The sequence below is a fragment of the Ammospiza caudacuta genome, chromosome 10 (assembly GCF_027887145.1).
Source record: "Ammospiza caudacuta isolate bAmmCau1 chromosome 10, bAmmCau1.pri, whole genome shotgun sequence".
In the NCBI taxonomy this organism is placed as follows: domain Eukaryota; kingdom Metazoa; phylum Chordata; class Aves; order Passeriformes; family Passerellidae; genus Ammospiza; species Ammospiza caudacuta.
In genome coordinates this window covers 28,010,874-28,029,255 of record NC_080602.1, presented here as the reverse complement: position 1 = coordinate 28,029,255, position 18,382 = coordinate 28,010,874, and the positions used below count along the sequence as shown (strand labels likewise).

The 18,382-nt window shown below is 65.9% G+C and overlaps 3 protein-coding genes across 4 annotated transcripts; all 3 read left to right on the top strand.

Moving 5' to 3' along the window:
• The first annotated feature begins 157 nt into the window (after positions 1 to 157).
• MAN2A2 (mannosidase alpha class 2A member 2) lies at positions 158 to 8,292 on the top strand. Of its 2 annotated transcripts, XM_058811333.1 has the most exons (23): positions 158 to 555; positions 728 to 982; positions 1,088 to 1,232; positions 1,323 to 1,494; positions 2,067 to 2,194; positions 2,294 to 2,467; positions 2,769 to 2,955; positions 3,040 to 3,217; positions 3,360 to 3,562; positions 3,813 to 3,995; positions 4,148 to 4,262; positions 4,434 to 4,501; positions 4,656 to 4,821; positions 5,069 to 5,305; positions 5,402 to 5,524; positions 5,616 to 5,730; positions 5,821 to 5,954; positions 6,062 to 6,203; positions 6,390 to 6,523; positions 6,804 to 6,881; positions 7,155 to 7,349; positions 7,450 to 7,560; positions 7,713 to 8,292. In XM_058811333.1, exons 1-23 carry the CDS (start codon positions 424 to 426, stop codon positions 7,863 to 7,865), a joined length of 3,528 nt encoding a protein of 1,175 aa, XP_058667316.1. In that variant the 5' UTR covers positions 158 to 423; the 3' UTR covers positions 7,866 to 8,292. The 2 variants fall into 2 exon arrangements, with proteins under 2 accessions (XP_058667316.1, XP_058667315.1); XM_058811332.1 differs by lacking the exon at positions 6,804 to 6,881.
• A 1,482-nt stretch (positions 8,293 to 9,774) lies between these two features.
• Positions 9,775 to 10,586, top strand: LOC131561737 (protein shisa-like-1). The gene is made up of 2 exons (XM_058811110.1): positions 9,775 to 10,172; positions 10,354 to 10,586. Exons 1-2 carry the CDS (start codon positions 9,775 to 9,777, stop codon positions 10,571 to 10,573), a joined length of 618 nt encoding a protein of 205 aa, XP_058667093.1. The 3' UTR covers positions 10,574 to 10,586.
• Positions 10,587 to 11,046: 460 nt separating this feature from the next.
• UNC45A (unc-45 myosin chaperone A) lies at positions 11,047 to 17,856 on the top strand. Its single transcript, XM_058811240.1, has 20 exons — positions 11,047 to 11,093; positions 12,073 to 12,231; positions 12,599 to 12,635; positions 12,725 to 12,900; positions 13,003 to 13,095; positions 13,317 to 13,484; positions 13,675 to 13,843; positions 14,082 to 14,252; positions 14,356 to 14,527; positions 14,700 to 15,000; positions 15,153 to 15,247; positions 15,353 to 15,494; positions 15,663 to 15,803; positions 15,952 to 16,079; positions 16,237 to 16,303; positions 16,472 to 16,585; positions 16,670 to 16,785; positions 16,868 to 16,985; positions 17,068 to 17,223; positions 17,407 to 17,856. Exons 1-20 carry the CDS (start codon positions 11,082 to 11,084, stop codon positions 17,665 to 17,667), a joined length of 2,796 nt encoding a protein of 931 aa, XP_058667223.1. The 5' UTR covers positions 11,047 to 11,081; the 3' UTR covers positions 17,668 to 17,856.
• Positions 17,857 to 18,382: the final 526 nt, after the last annotated feature.

Here is an 18,382-nt window from a genome sequence, read left to right as displayed (position 1 = left end):
TCGGTGCCGCCCCCGCGGGCCGGCGCAGCGGGCGGAGCGCGAGGCGGGGCCTGGCCTGGCCTGGCCCATCCCGGCGGGTCCCGGCGGGCGATGTGAGGGCCTGGGCCGGGCTGCGGAGCCGCCTGGGGCGCGGACGGGGTGGCGGCGGTGACACGGTCGGTGCTGGCCCGGCCTCTCCCGGCCCGGGCCGTCGCCGCGGGGCCTCAGCGCGGCGGGCCCGGGCGCTGCCCGGCCCTGCGGGGCCGCGCGGCCTCTCCGGCCCCGGCCCCATCTGCGGATATAAATATCCAGCATCGGATTAAGCCAAGTAGGACGCGGTGAGGGCTCTTGGAGGAGGAGGCAGGAGGCCGCGGAGCGGGGCTGCGCTGTCCGGCCTGGCTCCCCCCCAGTGCCGGCGCAGGTGAGTCCCTGCATCCCTTCGGGATGAAGCTGAAGAAGCAGGTGACAGTGTGTGGAGCTGCCATCTTCTGCGTGGCCGTCTTCTCCCTCTACTTGATGCTGGACCGGGTACAGCATGACCCTACACGACACCAGAGTGGGGGCAATTTCCCCAGGGTGAGTTTGGAGGGTCTGGGGTGAGTGAGAGGGGTCCTGAGATGGCAAACAGGGACATTCAGCCAGGGAAATTAATGAGAAGCCAGCCCTGGTCTCTGGGCATTAAGGTGCCAGGGCCAAGACTGGCTCCCTGCAGCTGTGGGTGACCTCTTGCCCCTCGCTGTGCCCCCAGAGCCAGATCTCGGTGCTACAGAACCGCATCGAGCAGCTGGAGCAGCTGCTGGAGGAGAACCATGAGATCATCAGCCACATTAAGGACTCGGTGCTGGAGCTGACAGCCCATGCAGAGGGGCAGCCGGCATTGCCCCAGCACCCCCTGAATGGCTCCTGGGTGCTCCCCCCTGAGAATCGCCCAAGTTTCCTCTCTGTCTCCCCACAAGACTGCCAGTTTGCTCTAGGGGGCAAAGGACAGAGCCCAGACCTGCAGGTGAGTGTCTGGTAGCTCTGCTAGCATATGAGGAGTCCATACCTGGCATCCATGGAGTCCTAGCTCTACTCTTTCAGGGGCCACAGTACTGTCTCCTACCCACAGATGCTGGCTGTGTACTCCCTGCTGCCCTTTGACAACCAGGACGGTGGTGTCTGGAAGCAGGGCTTCGACATCACCTACGAGCCCAACGAATGGGACACAGAGCCCCTACAGGTGTTTGTGGTGCCGCACTCCCACAATGACCCAGGTGAGAGGCAGGGGCTGGCCCAGCTCCTGCTAGGGAGCAGTGCTGGCAGGGAACCTGGGCCCCCAAAGTGACCCCCACCTGTGCTGCCAGGCTGGATCAAGACTTTTGACAAGTACTACTACGACCAGACACAGCACATCCTCAACAGCATGGTGCTGAAGATGCAGGAGGACCCACGCCGGCGCTTCATCTGGTCTGAGATCTCCTTTTTTTCCAAGTGGTGGGACAACATCAGTGCCCAGAAGCGGGCTGCTGTGCGCAGGTAGGGCTGCCCCCCTGGCCCCAGTGCCCACCCAGCTCCCAGGCAGGCTGAGAGCAGAGCCTCAGAGTGTGTGAGGGAACGGCTCTGGGGACTGGAAGGCTGCCATGGGCCCTGCACTGCTCAGCATGGGGTGCCCTCAAACTGCCAGCAGCCTCCCAGTGCCATCAGATGTCAGACCCACTGCCTTGTGGAGGGAGAGGTGGGAGAGACAGGTCTTGCCCTGGGCCCCTCCCTGTGCTGATTGGGCTGGGGAACTCGTGTGCAAGGCCCAGGGCACCCATGGAAGGGTGGGAGATCTGGAGAGCAGCATTGTGTGGTGAGACAGGGTCCCCTTGTCTGCCCCTTGCCCTGAGAGCATCGGGGATGGAGGACACAGTGGAGGGAGAGCGGGCTGTGGTTGGCATTGGGCTGTGGAGGGATGACTCTCTGTGTGGGGACAGCATGGCAAGGGGGAAATGGCAGTGGTGGCTGTGGGGGCTGCATGTAGATTGTAGGTGGCTCAGGGCAGGACTCTGCAATGGACATGTGGCTCACGCAGGGCTCTGGTCATATCTTGGGTGTCCCCCTGGCAGGCTGGTGGGCAATGGGCAGCTGGAGATGGTGACGGGCGGCTGGGTGATGGCTGATGAGGCTAATTCCCACTACTTCGCCATGATTGACCAGCTGATCGAGGGGCACCAGTGGCTGGAGAAGAACATTGGTGAGAGCCGGGCAGATGGTGGCTGGGGGCCTGCCAGGACCCTCCTCACGTGACGTGCTGCTGGCCCGGCATGGGGCTGACAGGTCTCTGTGCCCCCAGGTGTGACGCCACGGTCGGGCTGGGCCGTAGACCCTTTTGGGTACAGCTCCACCATGCCCTACCTGCTGAAGCGCTCCAACCTGACGGCCATGCTCATCCAGCGCGTGCACTATGCCATCAAGAAGCACTTTGCTGCCACCCAGAACCTGGAGTTCATGTGGAGACAGACGTGGGGTGAGGGGCTGCTGGGAGGGGACTGCAGAGGGGGCCCTGTGGGGCAGGTGGCAGCAGAGAATGGCTGCCAGCTGCTTTTCTGTGCACATGAGCCAAGCACTGGGAGGTGATGTGTCTGCCCTGTGGGACAGCGTCAGGGTGACTTTCCACCTGCCCCCAAGTCCAGCAACACACTGGGGGAGACTGCTGTGCCCTCTGAGCACTAAGGTCTGCTTTGTCAGACTGCTGTCTTTGGGCCCCCCTGCTCAGGGACAGGCACAGGAGAGCCCTGGCTGGTGCTCACCTGTCCTTGGTCCCACAGATCCAGACACGAGCACGGACATCCTCTGCCACATGATGCCCTTCTACAGCTATGATGTGCCTCACACCTGTGGCCCAGACCCCAAGATCTGCTGCCAGTTTGACTTCAAGCGCTTGCCTGGGGGCCGGATCAACTGTCCCTGGAAGGTGCCTCCCCGCGCCATCACTGATGCCAACGTGGCAGAGCGGTGAGTGCGGCAGGGGCAGGGGGCACGCCACTCCCAGCCTTGTGGGCCACCAGGGGCCAGCCTCATGCCCTGGCCCCCACACAGAGCCCAGCTGCTGCTGGACCAGTACCGCAAGAAGTCCAAGCTGTACCGCAGCAAGGTGCTGCTGGTGCCCCTGGGAGATGACTTCCGCTACGACAAGCCGCAGGAGTGGGACGCCCAGTTCCTCAACTACCAGCGCATCTTTGACTTCCTCAACTCTCGGCCCGACCTCCATGTCCAGGTATGTGTGGAGAGCTCTGTGGAGGTGGGGGCAGCAGGAGGCCATGGCAGAGCACAGTTGGAGGGGTGAACAGTCCTGTCACGGGTGATAAGAGCCCCCACTGCAGGAGCCCCAGCTCAGGGCTGCACATGCTGTCTTGCAGGCACAGTTTGGCACGCTCTCTGACTACTTTGATGCCCTGTACAAGAAAGTGGGCATCGTGCCAGGGATGAGGCCACCTGGGTTCCCAGTTCTGACTGGGGATTTCTTCTCCTATGCCGACCGAGAGGATCACTACTGGACAGGATACTTCACCTCCCGGCCATTCTACAAGAGCCTGGACCGGGTGCTGGAGGCCCACCTCCGGTGAGGGGCAGTGGGCTGGTCCACGGGGCACAGGAGGCGTGCGGGGGGCACGGGTGAGGGGTAGCCAGGCAGTATCTGGGAGCTCAACAGTCTCTGGTCTGCGCCAGCTGCCAACACACTGGACTGGTGCACAGAGTGCCAAACCCTCACCCAGTCCCAGGACAGTGTGTGCCTTTGCCACCCCCCTTTCCAGGCCAGCCCCCGTGGTATTGCAGCACCAGGGACACTCAGTGACTCTGTCCCTGTGCAGGGGGGCCGAGATCCTGTACAGCCTGGCACTCGCCCACTCCCGCCGTGCCGGTGCCGATGGCAGGTACCCGCTCTCTGACTACGCCCTGCTGACCAACGCCCGCCGCAACCTGGGCCTCTTCCAGCACCATGATGCCATCGCTGGCACTGCCAAGGAGGCTGTGGCCGTGGACTACGGAGTCCGGTGCGTGTGGGGGCCAGGGCGCCCTCAGAGCCTGTCTCAGAGTGGGGCTGGTGGGCTCAGGGCTGGGAGAACGGCTAGGTGTAGGGATGCTGTGGGGAGGTTCTCCCTCTCCCAGGGAGATGTAGATGGTGTCTCACTCTGCCTCTGCCTAGGCTGCTCCAATCCCTCACCAACCTCAAGCGCGTCATCATCAATGCTGCGCACTACCTTGTGCTGGGGGACAAGGACACGTACCACCACGACCCAGCTGCGCCGTTCCTTGGCATGGTGAGCAGCACCAGCCCCTGCCTCCCTGCACTCTGGCACACTGTCCCCATGCCCCCAGAAGCAACTCGGTGCTGCAGAGGCCAGGAAGAGAGCCCCAGATTGTGCCCATGTCCTTGGGCCCAACTGGCAGGGGCATGGGGCACACTCCAACTCTTTACTACTCCTCCCCAGGATGAGACACGCTCCAGCCAGGACTCTCTCCCAGAGAGGACAGTGGTCAAACTGGGCACCTCACCTCGGTAGGGCCTCCTGCCTTGCTCTGGGGACTTATGGGGCTGTGGGGGAGTACTTGTGAAGCTGTGGGTAGGTGCAGTGGATCTGTAGTTAGTGTGGGGCATGGGACATCTGGGATGCTGTGAGGCTGGGATGCCAACCCTGTGTTACCCCACACAGGTTCCTGGTGGTGTTCAACCCGCTGGAGCAGGAGCGCCTGAGTGTGGTGCCAGTGCTGGTGGACTCCCCGCACGTGCGTGTGCTCTCCGAGGAGGGGCAGCCCCTGCCCTCCCAGCTCAGTGCAGTGTGGAACTCGGCCAGTGATGCGGTGCCCAATGTCTACCAGGTATGGGGTGTGCCACACCCACAGCCCATCTGTGCCAGCCTCCCATCCTGCACGCTGCCAGGACACAGCGGCAGCCCTGCTCTGTCCCTGCCCCACAACACGAGATCCCACAGCCGCCAAACCTGCGGGTCCCCATGCGTGTCCCTCCTCAGCAGCGGCCCCGCAGGGCTGAGCAGGGTCTTTGCCCCACTGAGCCCCAGTCGTTCCTAGAGGCGGGGACTGGCTCAGGTGCCCATGCTGCCTGCAGGTGTCTGTCCTGGCCCGCCTGCCTGCACTGGGGCTGCGTGTACTGCAGCTGCACAAGGCCTTGGACGGCCACGCCACGCCAAGGTCCTCCACGCGCCTGTACCTGCACGGCCGGGATGTGCCCGTGCACAAGCCCGAGGCTCTGCCCCTGCACGTCTTCCCAGCTGCTGCTGATGACTTCTGCCTGGAGAACCAGCACCTGCAGGCCTGCTTCTTGGGGCACACGGGCCTGCTGCAGGTGAGTGTGGGCCTCTGACAGGGCGTGGGGTGGAGGACAGGAGGGGTACATCCAGCTGCTTCATGCTCTTACTGCTGTGCTGGCACACACCTGCAGAGCCTGCGCCCAGCTGGGGAGGAGCAGGCGCACAGGGTCAGCAGCGAATTTCTCGTCTATGGCACCAGGACGTCCAAGGACAAAAGCGGGGCCTATCTCTTCCTGCCTGACGGCGAGGCCAAGGTACAGGGTTCACCTGTGGAAGCCAGCTGACAGCTGTGTCCATAGGACTGTCCTCAGGCAGCAGCGTCAGCACAGCTATCCCTCTCCCCAGCCCTACGCTCCCAAGGACCCCCCAGTGGTGCGGGTGATGGAGGGACCCCTCTACTCAGAGGTTGCCAGCTACTACCAGCATGTCCAGACCGTGGTGCGGCTGTACAATGTGCCAGGTGAGGCCTTGAGGCTGCACCAGGTGTTGCTGGCCCAGGGAACTGGGCCATGCTGCCCTTGAGGCTCAGCCTCTCACTGCCTACCCACAGGGGTGGAGGGCCTGTCCCTGGATGTGTCCTGCCTGGTGGACATCCGTGACCACATCAACAAGGAGCTGGCCCTGCGCTTTAGCACTGACATTGAGAGTGATGACACCTTCTTCACAGACCTTAATGGTTTCCAGGTATGCAGCAGGCTGGGGAGGGACAGCAGCTGCCCACAGGGGGACGGTGCTCTGGCACCAGGCACCGTGGGATCCACCTCTGGCCACTGATCTCTGTTCCTTGGCAGATCCAGCCCCGCAGGTACCAGCGGAAGCTGCCTCTGCAGGCCAACTTCTACCCGATGCCTGCCATGGCCTACATCCAGGACATGCAGAGCCGCCTGACCCTGCTCACAGCCCAGGCCCTGGGGGTCTCCAGCCTCCTCAGCGGTAAGCTGGGCTCTGTGCCTTGGGGACCTGCTGTGGAGCTGGGGCTGTCCTCCCAAAGGGAAGCAGGGGAGGAGGGTGCTGCAGGCTGGGCAGGGTGCCCTGGTTCTGCTGTCGCTGGGGGCTCTGTGCTGTGGGGTGTGGCTGGCGCCTGGTAAAGCCTGGGCTGCAGGGACTTGCTCTCCACAGGCCAGCTGGAGGTGATCCTGGACCGGCGCCTCATGCAGGATGACAACCGGGGCCTGGGCCAGGGGCTGAAGGACAACAAGCGTACCTGCAACCGGTTCCGGCTCCTCCTGGAGCGCCGCAGCACTGCCAACAAGGTGCTGGCTGTGAGGCAGCAGGGCTGAGAGCCCAGCCTGCCTTGGGATGGAGCAGGGTGGAGGCATTTGCAGAAAGCCACACGTGATGGGATGCGGTGTCCTCTCCCCTCTTGTCCCATTATGCTGGCACTGGGCAGGGATGGGCCTGGAGCAGGGGGCATGGGGAGAGCAGGACGTGCAGTGGGCTCTGTCCCTGTGGAGCCACGTTGCCCTCATAATCACAGTGTTCTTGTCCAATCCCCTCGCTGCCCTCTATGCATGTGCTGTGCCACCCATCCAGAGCTCCGGCTTCTTTTCCAAACTGGTCTCCATGTTTAAAGCCTTGAGCTTCCCTGGCACCAGGACTGGCAGCCCTGAGGTAATGGCCAGCCTGGCCCTGCTGTCTCTCCCTGTCTTGTGCACTAGCTGCTAGCCACTAGTCTAGCCAGCCTTGTAGCAGGTCTGTAGCCTGACCATCTAGCTGGGGTCCTGTTTGGTGCTGGGGCGGGGGGACCTGCCTGGACAGGGGCAGCTCCGTGTGCACTGGCAGATGCCTGGTCTCAAGGCACTGCTGGAATGGAGGTTCTTTGGGCTTTGCCCAGGCTCTGCCTGCCTTCCTGGGCCCACACTTGACCCGTGTGCTACTTGGCAGGTGCAGGATGAGCGCCCCATCAGCTTCCCCTCCCTGCTGAGCCACATCACCTCTGTGCACCAGAATGCTGAGGCCTTGGTCATGCCGGTGGCACTGGAGAAGCCAGCCCTGCCAGCCCTGCGCTCCTTTGCGCCCCTTGCCACCACCCTTCCTTGTGACTTCCACATCCTCAACCTGCGGACGCTGCAGGCAGAGGTGAGCCACGGCCCAGGGATGGTGGGACTCTGGTGGGGCTCTGGTGGGGTCCTGCCCCTGCTGTCCCCAGTGTTGTGCCTCACACTCCCGCTCCCTGCAGGATGACTCACTACCATCGGCTGAGGCAGCACTGATCCTGCACCGCAAAGGCTTCGACTGCAGCCTGGAGGCCAAGAACCTGGGCTTCAACTGCACCACCAGCCAGGGCAAGGTAGGCCCAGGCTGCCCCCACACCTCCTCTGGACCAGCTGGGCTGGGAGCTCGGCATGGCAGCCATGGCACGTGTCAGCCTGTCCTGGGCACAGTGCTGCCCCAGGCATCACATTCTCACCTGGGCCTCCCCACTTCCTCCTCTCTCCTCAGCTAGCTCTGGGAGGCCTGTTCCAGGGCTTGGAGCTGGGCTCCCTGCAGCCCACCTCATTGACACTGATGTACCCGCTGGGCACAGCCTCCAACAGCACCAACATCCACCTGGACCCCATGGAAATCGCCACGTTCCGCATCCGCCTGGGGTAGTGTCAAGCAGGAGAGGAGTGGAGTGGCTGGACAGCACAGGAGCAGCACCAGTGCAGCAGTGGAGCGGGGCCAGCAGACTGGCAGAGGCTGTGCTGCCGCTTTCTAATTTATTAGCTCCGTGTTCTCAGATAGATTTTGGAATGAACTGCTGTGGCAGGGCTGGAGCCGACGTTGCTGGACACGGTGCCGGGTGGGCCGAGCGTGGCTGGGGAGGGCTGCAGGCTGGGCTCTGCTGCTGCTGCTGGGACACACGCTGCTGCCCTGTCACAGGCAGGCTGCCCAGGAGGGTGGCCACCCTGGTGGCTGGGGCAGGGCCTGTGCAGGGCTCCCCCTGACTGGCAGGGCAGCAAGGGGAGGCCAGGAGCACCCACAGTGTTGGGCAGCTGCCTGAGGAAGTGCTGTGGACTTGGGACTGACCTCTCCTGGAGCTCATAGGAAACACGAAGCTGTTTCCAAGGGCCCTGGTGTCCGTGTGGTTTGTGGCTCTCACTCAGGGAAGCGGGAATGGTGTGCTGTGGGGAGACAGGGCAGCACTCCGAGGCAGGCGGGGGCCAGCCAGGAGCCCCTGGCACCTGTGAGAGGCTGGTGGCACGGCCAGGCCCAGCTGTGCCTGGGAGCAGGCAGTGCCTGGTGCTGGGCAGGAGCCAGGGGGATGGGAGTCAGCTCCTGGTGCGGACAGCAATGCCTGGGTGAAGCGTGGGAGTGCCTCCCCCAAACCCAGAGCCTTTAGCCCCGTTTTAGAGCAAGCCTGGCGCTCTGCTCCGCTGGAGCTGCAGTGGCTGAGTCGCAGCTAATTACACAGTGTCACCAGAGCATCCTCCTGGTTGCTGTGGGAACCACAGGCCATACTTCCTGGCCCCCTGGGGCTGCTTACTTCCCGCAGGGAGGGCATTGGGAAGGACAGGGTGGGGCGTGGAACTGCCTCAGCTCTGGCTTGGGTGGGTTGGGCTGGATGAGCTTAGAGGTCTTTTCTGACATAAATGATTCTGTGATTCCACGATTCCTGCACAACTCCCAGCACATCCACATCCCATGGGTTTGGCCCCTGGAAGCTCAGCACCTCGCAGTGCTTGCCCTGTGCCCTGGCCTGGTCCAGTGCCCTTTCAGACACTCCAGGATGGGCCCAGGTGCCCAGCTGGGGCCCTGGACACGGCTGCGGGTGCCCTGCATCCAGCTGGGGAGGGAGGCTGCCATCCTGGTCCTGGCCCCAGAAGCTCATTAGTGATGCTCCCGCCCCCAGCCCGGTCCCTGCGGACAGGGGAGTGCAGGAGGCTCTAATGGCTCTGAGCGGCTCTTGGTGGAGGCTCGATGGAGGCGGGAGCAGGAGGGGCTGTGGTTTCTGCCTCCACTGGAGCCGCAACTGCCTCTGCCGAGGGCTGGCCGGGAAGATGCTGGATGGGCACCTGCTCCAGCTGCTCCTTACCGCGGCTCTGTTGCCCAGCATCCTTGGGACAGGTACAGCCCCGTTCCTGCCCCTCCTGCTCCCTGAGCCCATCCCTGATGGGGCCTTGTCTCCTGAGGGTCGCTCCCCGACAGCGGTGGGGATCTGTGCTGGGAGGGTCTGCAGGGAGAGGTGGTGGTCCATACTGGGGATGGGGGCCCAGGTGTGGTGGTGCTGGGTTTCTCCCACTGCCGCGCTTCTGTGGGGTCTAAGTGCTGTCCCCACAGGGGACACAGGGAGGGGTTCAGAACGGGGCTGGGGGCTGACCTGCTGTCCTGGGCGTTTTCCCCTCCTCCCTGCCACCATGACTGCCCTTGTCCACGTTTGCCCTTGCCGAGGCCTCGGTGAGCACTGGAGGTCACGGCGTACTCAGGGCCGTGGCACCAGAAGGCAGTGCCAGGGGAGCTCTGCTCAGCCACTGCTGCCTCGTGGGGTGTAGCCCCCTCTGAGGGGTGAGCTGGGCCCCCCATGCCATGTCAGCCAGGCTCCCTGGGAGTGCTGAGCCCAGCCCAGCCCAGGCCTGCTCCGCTGCATCGCGGCACAGAGCACGGTGTGGAGCTGGCAGCCTGTCCTGCAGGCGCTGCGCAGTTTCCCCGTCCCCGCGGCGGGGGCTTGTTCCCTGCGCTCTGCAACGCCCTGCTCCCCGCTGCAGTCTTGGTGCAGGACCTGCACCTCTGCGAGGGCTACGTGGGCCCTGATGGCCGCTCCCACCCCGGCTTCTACTGCCCGCGGCTGACGGACCCGCCCGCGCACCGCTACTGCTGCCAGCCCCGCCTGGACACTCTCAAGTCCTGCTGCTCTCAGCTGGCCCTGGAAGCCCTCACTGGAGTGAACCTCTCGAGCCTGGCTAGCCCCGGTCTGCTGCGGTGAGCAGGGCTGCAGCGGGCTGCGCCCCTGAGGATGGGGCCCCTCGGGACACCCCCGGCGGCTTCTCCTGGCTGCTGGGGCAGGGGCTGTGGCGTCCCTCGGAGCCCACAGGGGCCCGCCTGGCCCTCCCCGGTACCACGGCAGGGTCACGGCTGCCCCCTGAAGCGCCCCACCCCGCAGGAACCCGCTGGCCCTGCCCTTCGTGGGGCTCTACGGGCTCCTCGTCCTCGTGCTGATGGCCATCGACCTCTGCCACTTCTACCGGAGCCGCCGGTGCCGCCTCCGCCGCCTGCTGCCCCGCGGCTGCTGCGTGCCCCGTGGAGCCCCGCGGGGGCACCCGGCCCGCACCCGGGCTCCGCACGGTGCCCCCAGAGTGACCCGGCCCGGCCGGGGCTGCTGAGGGCGGGCGCGGCACGGCAAGGGGGGTACACAGGGGGAACTGGCACCCGGGGGGCCGTGGGACGGGAGGGGAGGGGGTCACTCACATCGCGGGGGGTGGATGGGGGAAACACGCGCACCTCAGGGCGCAGCACGGGGGGTCGGACGGGGGGAGACGCTCGAACGGCAGGGTTAATAAGGGGCTGTACGGGGGACACTCTCTCTCCGGGTTCAGTACGGGGTACACTCGCTTTCCGGGGCTCAGTACGGGGCTGTACGGGGTACACTCTCTCTCCGGGGTTCCGTACGGGGGACACTCGCTCTCTGGGGCTCAGAGCGGGGCGGCGGGAGGGTGCGGGGGACGCGGGGACACACACGGGGCCGCCGCCGGTCGGTGCTGGCACCGCCGGGCCGCGAGGCGGCGCTGCAGCGTCGGCCCCGCCCGCCTCCGGGCGCGCCCCGTCACGTGACGAGGGCGGTGGCGTCAGGGTTCCCCGGGCGATTCGCGGTGACGTCACGGGTGCGGCGCGATGGAGGAGCCGGTGAGCGGGGCCGGGCGGGACCGGCCGGCGGGTCCCTGTCCCGGGGGCTCACTGTACCGGGGGTCCTTGCATCCCTGTCCCGGGGGGTCCCTGTCCCGGGGGGTCCCTGTACCGGGGGTCCCTGGATCCCTATACCTGGGGTCCCTGTCCCGGGGGGTTCACTGTCCCAGGGGGGTCACTGTCCCGGGGGTCTCTGGATCGCTGTGCCGGGAATCCCTCTCCCGGGATCCCTGTCCCGGGGCTCCCTGTCCGGGGCTCCCTGTCCCGGGGCTCCCTGTCCGGGGCTCCCTGTCCGGGGCTCCCTGTCCCGGGGCTCCCTGTCCCGGGGCTCCCTGTCCGGGGCTCCCTGTCCCGGGGCTCCCTGTCCCGAGTCTCCCTGTCCGGGGCTCCCTCTCCCGGGGCTCCCTATCCCGGGGCTCCCTGTCCGGGGCTCCCTGTCCGGGGCTCCCTGTCCCGGGGCTCCCTCTCCCGGGGCTCCCTGTCCCGGGTCTCCCTGTCCCGGGGCTCTCTGTCCCGAGTCTCCCTGTCCGGGGCTCCCTCTCCCGGGGCTCCCTGTCCCGGGTCTCCCTGTCCCGGGGCTCCCTGTCCCGGGGCTCCCTCTCCCGGGGCTCCCTGTCCCGGGGCTCCCTGTCCCGGGTCTCCCTGTCCCGGGGCTCCCTGTCCCGGGGCTCCCTGTCCCGGGTCTCCCTGTCCCGGGGCTCCCTGTCCCGGGGCTCCCTGTCCCGGGTCTCCCTGTCCCGGGGCTCTCTGTCCCGAGTCTCCCTGTCCCGGGGCTCCCTGTCCCGGGTCTCCCTGTCCCGGGGCTCTCTGTCCCGAGTCTCCCTGTCCGGGGCTCCCTGTCCGGGGCTCCCTGTCCGGGGCTCCCTGTCCGGGGCTCCCTGTCCCGGGGCTCCCTCTCCCGGGGCTCCCTCTCCCGGGGCTCCCTGTCCCGCGGCCGTGCGGGGCCCAGGGCTGTGTCCCAGCCGGTGCCCCTCGGCAGGTGACGGCGGAGCAGCTTCGGGCGCGGGGTAACGCGCTGTTCCAGGCGGGGGATCACGCAGCCGCCCTCGCTGCCTACACGGAGGCTCTGAGCCTGAGCGAGGCCCCGTCGGAGCGCGCCGTGCTGCACCGCAACCGGGCCGCGTGTTACCTGAAGCTGGTGAGCGCTGGGCGGGTGCGTCCCCGCGGCCTGCACGAACCTGCCCGGCTGGCTGGGGCTGTTCCCAAGCAGTCACAGTCTCTCTGATCTCTGGCAGGGAATCTTTGTCTGGGGCAGGGGGTGGACACGGGGAACTTTAGGGGCTTGAGTAGACCAGAAGTGCCTGAAAAGCACGGGGGGCTGTAGGGCTCCTTGGACACTCTCTGAGGGTCATATTCTGGAAAAGACAGGGTGTCCCGCTGTGCTGGCTCCCTGTCTCCAGTGCTGCCGTTCCCATCCTGTCCCCAGTCCCCAAAGTTAGGAGTGTGGGCTGCATGCGGCTTGTGCCAGCAGTGCTCAGGCATTTTTCTCTCCTGTCTGTGCACAGGAGGATTACGCCAAGGCAGAGGCCGATGCCACCCAAGGTACAGTCGGTGGGGCTGGGGAGCAGCCTGCAGGCCGCCCGTGGGGCGCTGGGCAGGCGCAGGGCCCGGTGAGTGACCGCTGTGCGCAGCCATCGCCGCCGACGGGCGGGACGTGAAGGCGCTGTTCCGCCGCAGCCAGGCGCTGCAGCAGCTGGGCCGCATGGACCAGGCCGTCAGCGACCTGCAGCGCTGCCTCAGCCTGGAGCCCCGCAACAAGGCCTTCCAGGAGGCCCTGCGTGCCCTGGGCAGCAGCATGCACGAGAAGGTCAGCGGGGCGCACTGGGGCTGCCGGCCCGCTGGGGCTGTGGGGCTGTGCCTGGCGGGAGAAGGCGGGGAGGACTAAGCCGCTCTTTCTGCTCTGTTGCAGATGAAGGCCATGGCCTGCACGGACTCGAAAGTAGAGCAGATGTTCCAGATCTTGCTGGATCTTGAAGAAAAGGATGCGGAGAAGAAGCAGAAAGTCTGAGCTCAGGGAGTGGGGTGCAGTGCTGTGGCTGGGAGGAGAGGAGGGGAGGATTGTTGCTGCTGGCCAGTGGTGGCTAAGTGGTGCTGCCTGGGCAGGCTGGGCTTGCTGCCCACAGAATGCTCCCCAAGACGGGGGCGGAGAGTGGGTGTCTGCAGCTGCTAGCAGTTCCTTGTGCAGTGTGCTGCTGTGACCCAGACAGAACTCTCCTTCCCCAGGCTGCACAGAACCTGATCGTGCTGGCACGGGAAGAGGCTGGAGCAGAGAAGATCTTCCAGAGTGACGGTGTGCGGCTGCTGATGCAGCTGCTGGACACGGCCAAAGCTGACCTGATGCTGGCAGCCCTGCGCACGCTGGTGGGGCTGTGCTCCGGCCACCGCTCTCGTGTAGGTGCCACCACACCCCAGGGCTGGGCCCAGGGAAGGCCATGCTGGGGAGGCTGCAGAGGGACACGGGGAGCTCCGAGCTGTTACCTGCCAGGCCTGAACTTGTGAGAGGAAACCATCCTGATAAGGGGCTGGGGAGCGGCAAGGCTTCCCCAAGGGCTCCGGAGGACAGGTGTGCTTGTACCTGCAGACCACGGCCATCCTGGCGGAACTGGGGGCTCCCCGTCTCGCGGCAGTGCTGGGTGTGGAGCACGAGCAGGTGTCCCTGGCTGCCTGCAACCTGCTGCACGTCGTGTTTGACTCCCTGAAGGAGGGGCTGCAGAAGGACATCCGTGGGAAGGAGGATGCAGTGGTGCTGGGTGAGTGTGGGCTGCCCTGGCTGGCTCCTGTACGGGGACAGCCCCAGGTAGGTGCAAGAGGTGCCGTGGGGCTATTTGCTGCTGCCCTGTCACTGCTCCCTGTGGCAAAGCCAGGCTCTGATCCAAGGTTAACAGGAGGCAGAAGCCCCTGGTCTTGGCAGCATCTCTGCCAGCTGTACCATGGGGGGGTGAGGCCATGCCCAGGGTGCTGACTGCTGGGCTCTGTCTTTTTTGGAAGATTCCTCCAAGGACCTGAAATTGCTGATCAAGCACCTCCTGGAGCTGCTAGTGCTGGAAGGGGCCTCAGCGCATGGCCGTGACAACGCCCTCAACCTGCTCATCAAAGTGGTGCCCAGGAGGTCACCAAAGGAGACCAACAACAGCCTGAGCCTCTGGGTGATTGATCAGGGTTAGTGGAATGGCTAGAAGTGTCCTGCTGGGGCATTGTGCTCCTCTGCCCCAGGTCTGCACATGCCACCGTGCCCCTCACTGGGCTGTCTGACCTTTCCCAGGCCTGAAGAAAATCCTGGAGGTGGGCAGCACCGTGTGCGGCAGCTCGGGCAGCCTGCCCGTGACAGAGAACAGCCGCATGAGCACCTCTGTTCTGCTGAGCAAACTATATGAGGACCTGAAGTGCGATGCCGAGAGGGAAAACTTCCACCGTCTGTGTGAGGACTATGTGAGGTGAGCCAGGGTGTCCTGGGAGTGACGGGGCTTTTGTCACCTGCAGCCTGGCAGCACCTGTCACCCTCAGTGCTAATGCCGGCTGGGGACCTGCTGTGGGGAAGGTTCAGCAGGTGGGGCAGGGAGAAGCAGGTGGATCATGCTGACCCTTTCTGGTGGTCTTTCCCTGAAGGAGCTGGTTCGAGGGGCATGAGCTGCCAGGAAAGCTGCGGGCCATTCAGACAGTGTCGTGCCTGCTGCAGGGTCCCTCAGATGCAGGGAACAGGGTGCTGGAGCTGGAGGGCATCATGGACAGCGTGCTGTCCCTCTGCGCCTCTGTCTGCGAGGCACACCAGCTGGTGGCCGTGGAGGCGCTGATCCACGCGGCCGACAAGGCCAAGCGCGCCTCCTTCATCACGGCCAACGGCGTCAACCTGCTCAAGGAGATCTACAAGCACAGCGAGAGGGACAGCATCCGCATCCGCGCCCTCGTGGTGAGCAGCTGGCACAGGGTGTGACAGGGCCCTGGCTGGGCTGTGGGTGCAGCACCGCCAGTCACAGTGCTGCTCCCCGCTGCTGTGGGTCCAGGACTCACATCAGGTTGCCTACATGCATTCCTGCTCCCACACTCTGTTCCTGGCTGCAGGGACTCTGCAAGCTGGGATCTGCTGGAGGCACGGACTTCAGCATGAAGCAGTTTGCCGAGGGATCCACCATGAAGCTGGCCAAGCAGTGCCGCAAGTGAGCGGGGCCGGGTGTGGGGAGTGGGTAAGGTGCCCCCCAGCTGGGCTCCCTGCAGCTGGGCTGTGCACAGCCCCACAGCCAGGCTCAGGGAGCACTCTCCAGGTGGCTCTGCAACGAAGCCATCGATGCGGGCACGCGGCGCTGGGCTGTGGAGGGCCTGGCCTACCTCACCTTCGATGCAGATGTCAAGGAGGAGTTTGTGGAGGACAAGGCAGCAATGCAGGCCATGTTCCAGCTGGCCAAGGTGCGTACCAAGAGCTGTGGGATGGGCACCCTGGCACTAGGGAAATGTTCTGCAGCAGGTGTGGGGCTCATGCTCGGGGGGGGGGGGTGTGTGGGACAAGCTGGGTGGGCTCCAGTCCTGGCTGCTCCGCCCTGCTGTGAGTGTGACAGGTGCCCACTGTCCCCGCAGTCAGAGGACAGGAGTGTGCTTTATGCTGTTGCCTCCACGCTGGTGAACTGTACCAACAGCTATGACCACGAGGAGCCGGACCCGCAGATGCTGGAGCTGGCCAAGTATGCCAAGCAGCACATCCCGGAGCAGCACCCCAAGGTGAGCAGGGCACGGCTGTGCTTAGGAGGATAGTGCATGGTGGGACAGCCTGGGCTCCCAGTGCGGACACGGTGTCCTTGAGGCCCGCGGGGGGGTCGGGCACCTGCGCAGGTGCTCCTGAGCCCAGCGTGCCCTGCCCGTGGCGCAGGACAAGCCCGAGTTTGTGAAGCGGCGCGTGCGGAAGCTGCTGACGGCTGGCGTGGTGTCGGCTCTGGCCTGCATGGTGAAGAGCGAGAACCCGGCGCTCACCAGCTCCTGCCGGGAGCTCATCTCCAGGTGGGACAGAGGGAGCCGGGTTCCCAGCCTGCCGGCATCCTGTTGGTGAACTTGCGTGCCTGTGCTGAAGGCCAGCTCCTGGACAGCAGGGAGGATGTTCAGGAGTCTGGTGCAGCCTGGCCCCACTGTACTGCAACCAGTCCCACTTGGTCCCTAGAGTGTTCCTGGCACTGGTGGAGGAGGCAGAAGACCGGGGTGGTGTGGTTGCTCAGGGAGGAGGCAAGGTGAGAGCATGGATCCCCTGTGCTTCTGCCCCGCACTGCTCTGGGGTGCTGGCGCTCTGTGGTTTAGCAGGGCTGCACTGGCTCCCTTGGACACGAGGCTGGGGAAAGCTGTGGCTGCCCTGGTGCTGTGGCCTTGGCTGCAGGACAGGCTGCTGTTTCTGCCCGCAGGCTCTGATCCCACTGTCCCTGGAGGGCACTGAGGTGGGGCAGACCAAGGCAGCGCAGGCCCTAGCAAAGATCACCATCACGTCCAACCCGGAGATGGCGTTCCCTGGGGAGCGGGTGAGTGCTGGGGGCTGCCAGGCAGGGGTTCAGCTGGGAGCAGCAGTGGGCATTGACTCAGTGCCATGTGTTCTGTCTCCCCAGATCTATGAGGTGGTGCGGCCCCTGGTCAGCCTCCTGCACCTGCAGCGCACGGGCCTGGAGAACTTTGAGGGGCTGATGGCCTTGACCAACCTGGCTGGCATCAGCGAGAGGCTGCGGTAGGGATGGGGGAGAGGGGGCTGGCTGTGCCCTGGGGGGCTGCCCTGGGCAGGGAGCGCTCACTGCCCGCTTGCCTCCCAGGCAGAAGATCCTGAAAGAGCGCGCTGTGCCCATGATCGAGGGCTACATGTTTGAGGAGCACGAGCTGATCCGGCTAGCCGCAACTGAGTGCATGTGCAACATGGCCATGAGCAAGGAGGTGAAGGCCAGGACGGGCTGGGGTCTGTGCTGGGCTGCTGGACCACCGCACCCCCCCGATCCCTGCTCTTTCCCCTGTGCAGGTGCAGGAGATGTTCCTGGCTGAGGGCAGCGACCGGCTGAAGCTGATGGTCCTGTACAGTGGGGAGGAGGATGAGAAGCTGCGGCGGGCAGCCTCGGGCACCCTAGCCATGCTGACTACCCTGCATCCCCCCATCTGCAAGCGGATTCCCCAGGTGGTGAGTGCACCCTAACACAGCACCCTGTGTCCCATATTCCCTCCCTGCGGTGGCCTGGAGCTCTGGCCCCAGAAGCCAGGGCAGCCGGTCGTGTCTTGGGCCCGACTCTGAGATGGGGCTGTGGTGGGGAGCTGGAACCCTTCCCTTGGGGTCCGTGATGATGTTGGCCCTGCTCCCCTGCAGACGGTGCACTGGCTGGAGATCCTGCAGGCCCTGCTGCTGAGCCCCAGTGCGGAGCTGCAGCACCGTGGCGCCGTGGTGGTGATGAACATGATGGCAGCTGCTCGGGAGGTGGCCGAGCAGCTCATCGCCAGCGAGATGCTGGAGATCCTCTCTGTGCTTGCCAAGGACAAGGACAAGCCGCGGGTGGCGCAGGCGGCCCAGGAGAGCCTGGCACACGCCGTGGCTTACGGGCTCATCAAGCCCAACCCCGGGCTCGCCTGAGGGCCGCGGGTCCCGCACGCTGCGCACGCTGCCCAGGCCGAGGCTCACACGCTGTCCCAGGGCCGCCCTGGGCTCCGGCTGCACGCGGAGCTGGCTCAGCACTGCCCGGGGCGGGGGCCACGCTGTCCCGGGCGCTGCCCCGGGGCGAGGGGAGCACCGGGTTTGCCGCTGCCTTTGCCACCGTCTGCCTTAGCCGGGAGGGCTGACCCGGGGCGGGCCCGGCGCGGCGGAGCCAGGCCCGCCCGGGAACACTAAAGCTACTCTTGGAGCACGGCCCGGCCTCCGTCCGTCTGTCCGCCCGCCCCGCGCCGTCACGTCCGGCCCCTCCTCTGCCGGTTCCGCCCCGGCCATGGCGGCGCCCGCCTGCCTGTGGCTCGTGTTCGGGTTCAGCCCCGAGGAGGCGGCCGGGGAGCCGGGCCCGGGCCCGGGCCCGTGGCGGCTGGAGGCGGGCCCCGAGGGCATCTCCCGCGTGTGGCCCGCCTGGAGCTACGTGGTCGTGGAGACCGGTGAGCGCGCCCGGCCCGCCCGGAGCCCCGGTCCCGTCTCTCCCGTGGGGCAGCGCGGCCCTTGGCCGGCCCGTGCCCGCTCCCCCTGCCGCTCCCCGGGATGGCGGGTCCCGTCCCCACCGTGCGCTGCCGCGCCGGTCGCCTCGGTTCGTCCTGTCCGCCCCTTCCCCTGACGCCGCTTCCCCCGGGATGGGACCCCCCCAGCGCTC

Coding starts and splice junctions, on each gene's coding strand:
- UNC45A (XM_058811240.1), top strand. Junction 13,844..14,081: donor GGAGGATGCAGTGGTGCTGG/GTGAGTGTGGGC, acceptor CTTTTTTGGAAG/ATTCCTCCAAGGACCTGAAA. Junction 15,495..15,662: donor CCATGTTCCAGCTGGCCAAG/GTGCGTACCAAG, acceptor CTGTCCCCGCAG/TCAGAGGACAGGAGTGTGCT.
- MAN2A2 (XM_058811333.1), top strand. CDS start 424: ATGAAGCTGAAGAAGCAGGTGACAGTGTGTGGAGCTGCCATCTTCTGC. Junction 3,996..4,147: donor GCCGTGGACTACGGAGTCCG/GTGCGTGTGGGG, acceptor GCCTCTGCCTAG/GCTGCTCCAATCCCTCACCA. Junction 4,822..5,068: donor CGGTGCCCAATGTCTACCAG/GTATGGGGTGTG, acceptor TGCTGCCTGCAG/GTGTCTGTCCTGGCCCGCCT.
- LOC131561737 (XM_058811110.1), top strand. CDS start 9,775: ATGCCATGTCAGCCAGGCTCCCTGGGAGTGCTGAGCCCAGCCCAGCCC. Junction 10,173..10,353: donor GCTAGCCCCGGTCTGCTGCG/GTGAGCAGGGCT, acceptor CCCACCCCGCAG/GAACCCGCTGGCCCTGCCCT.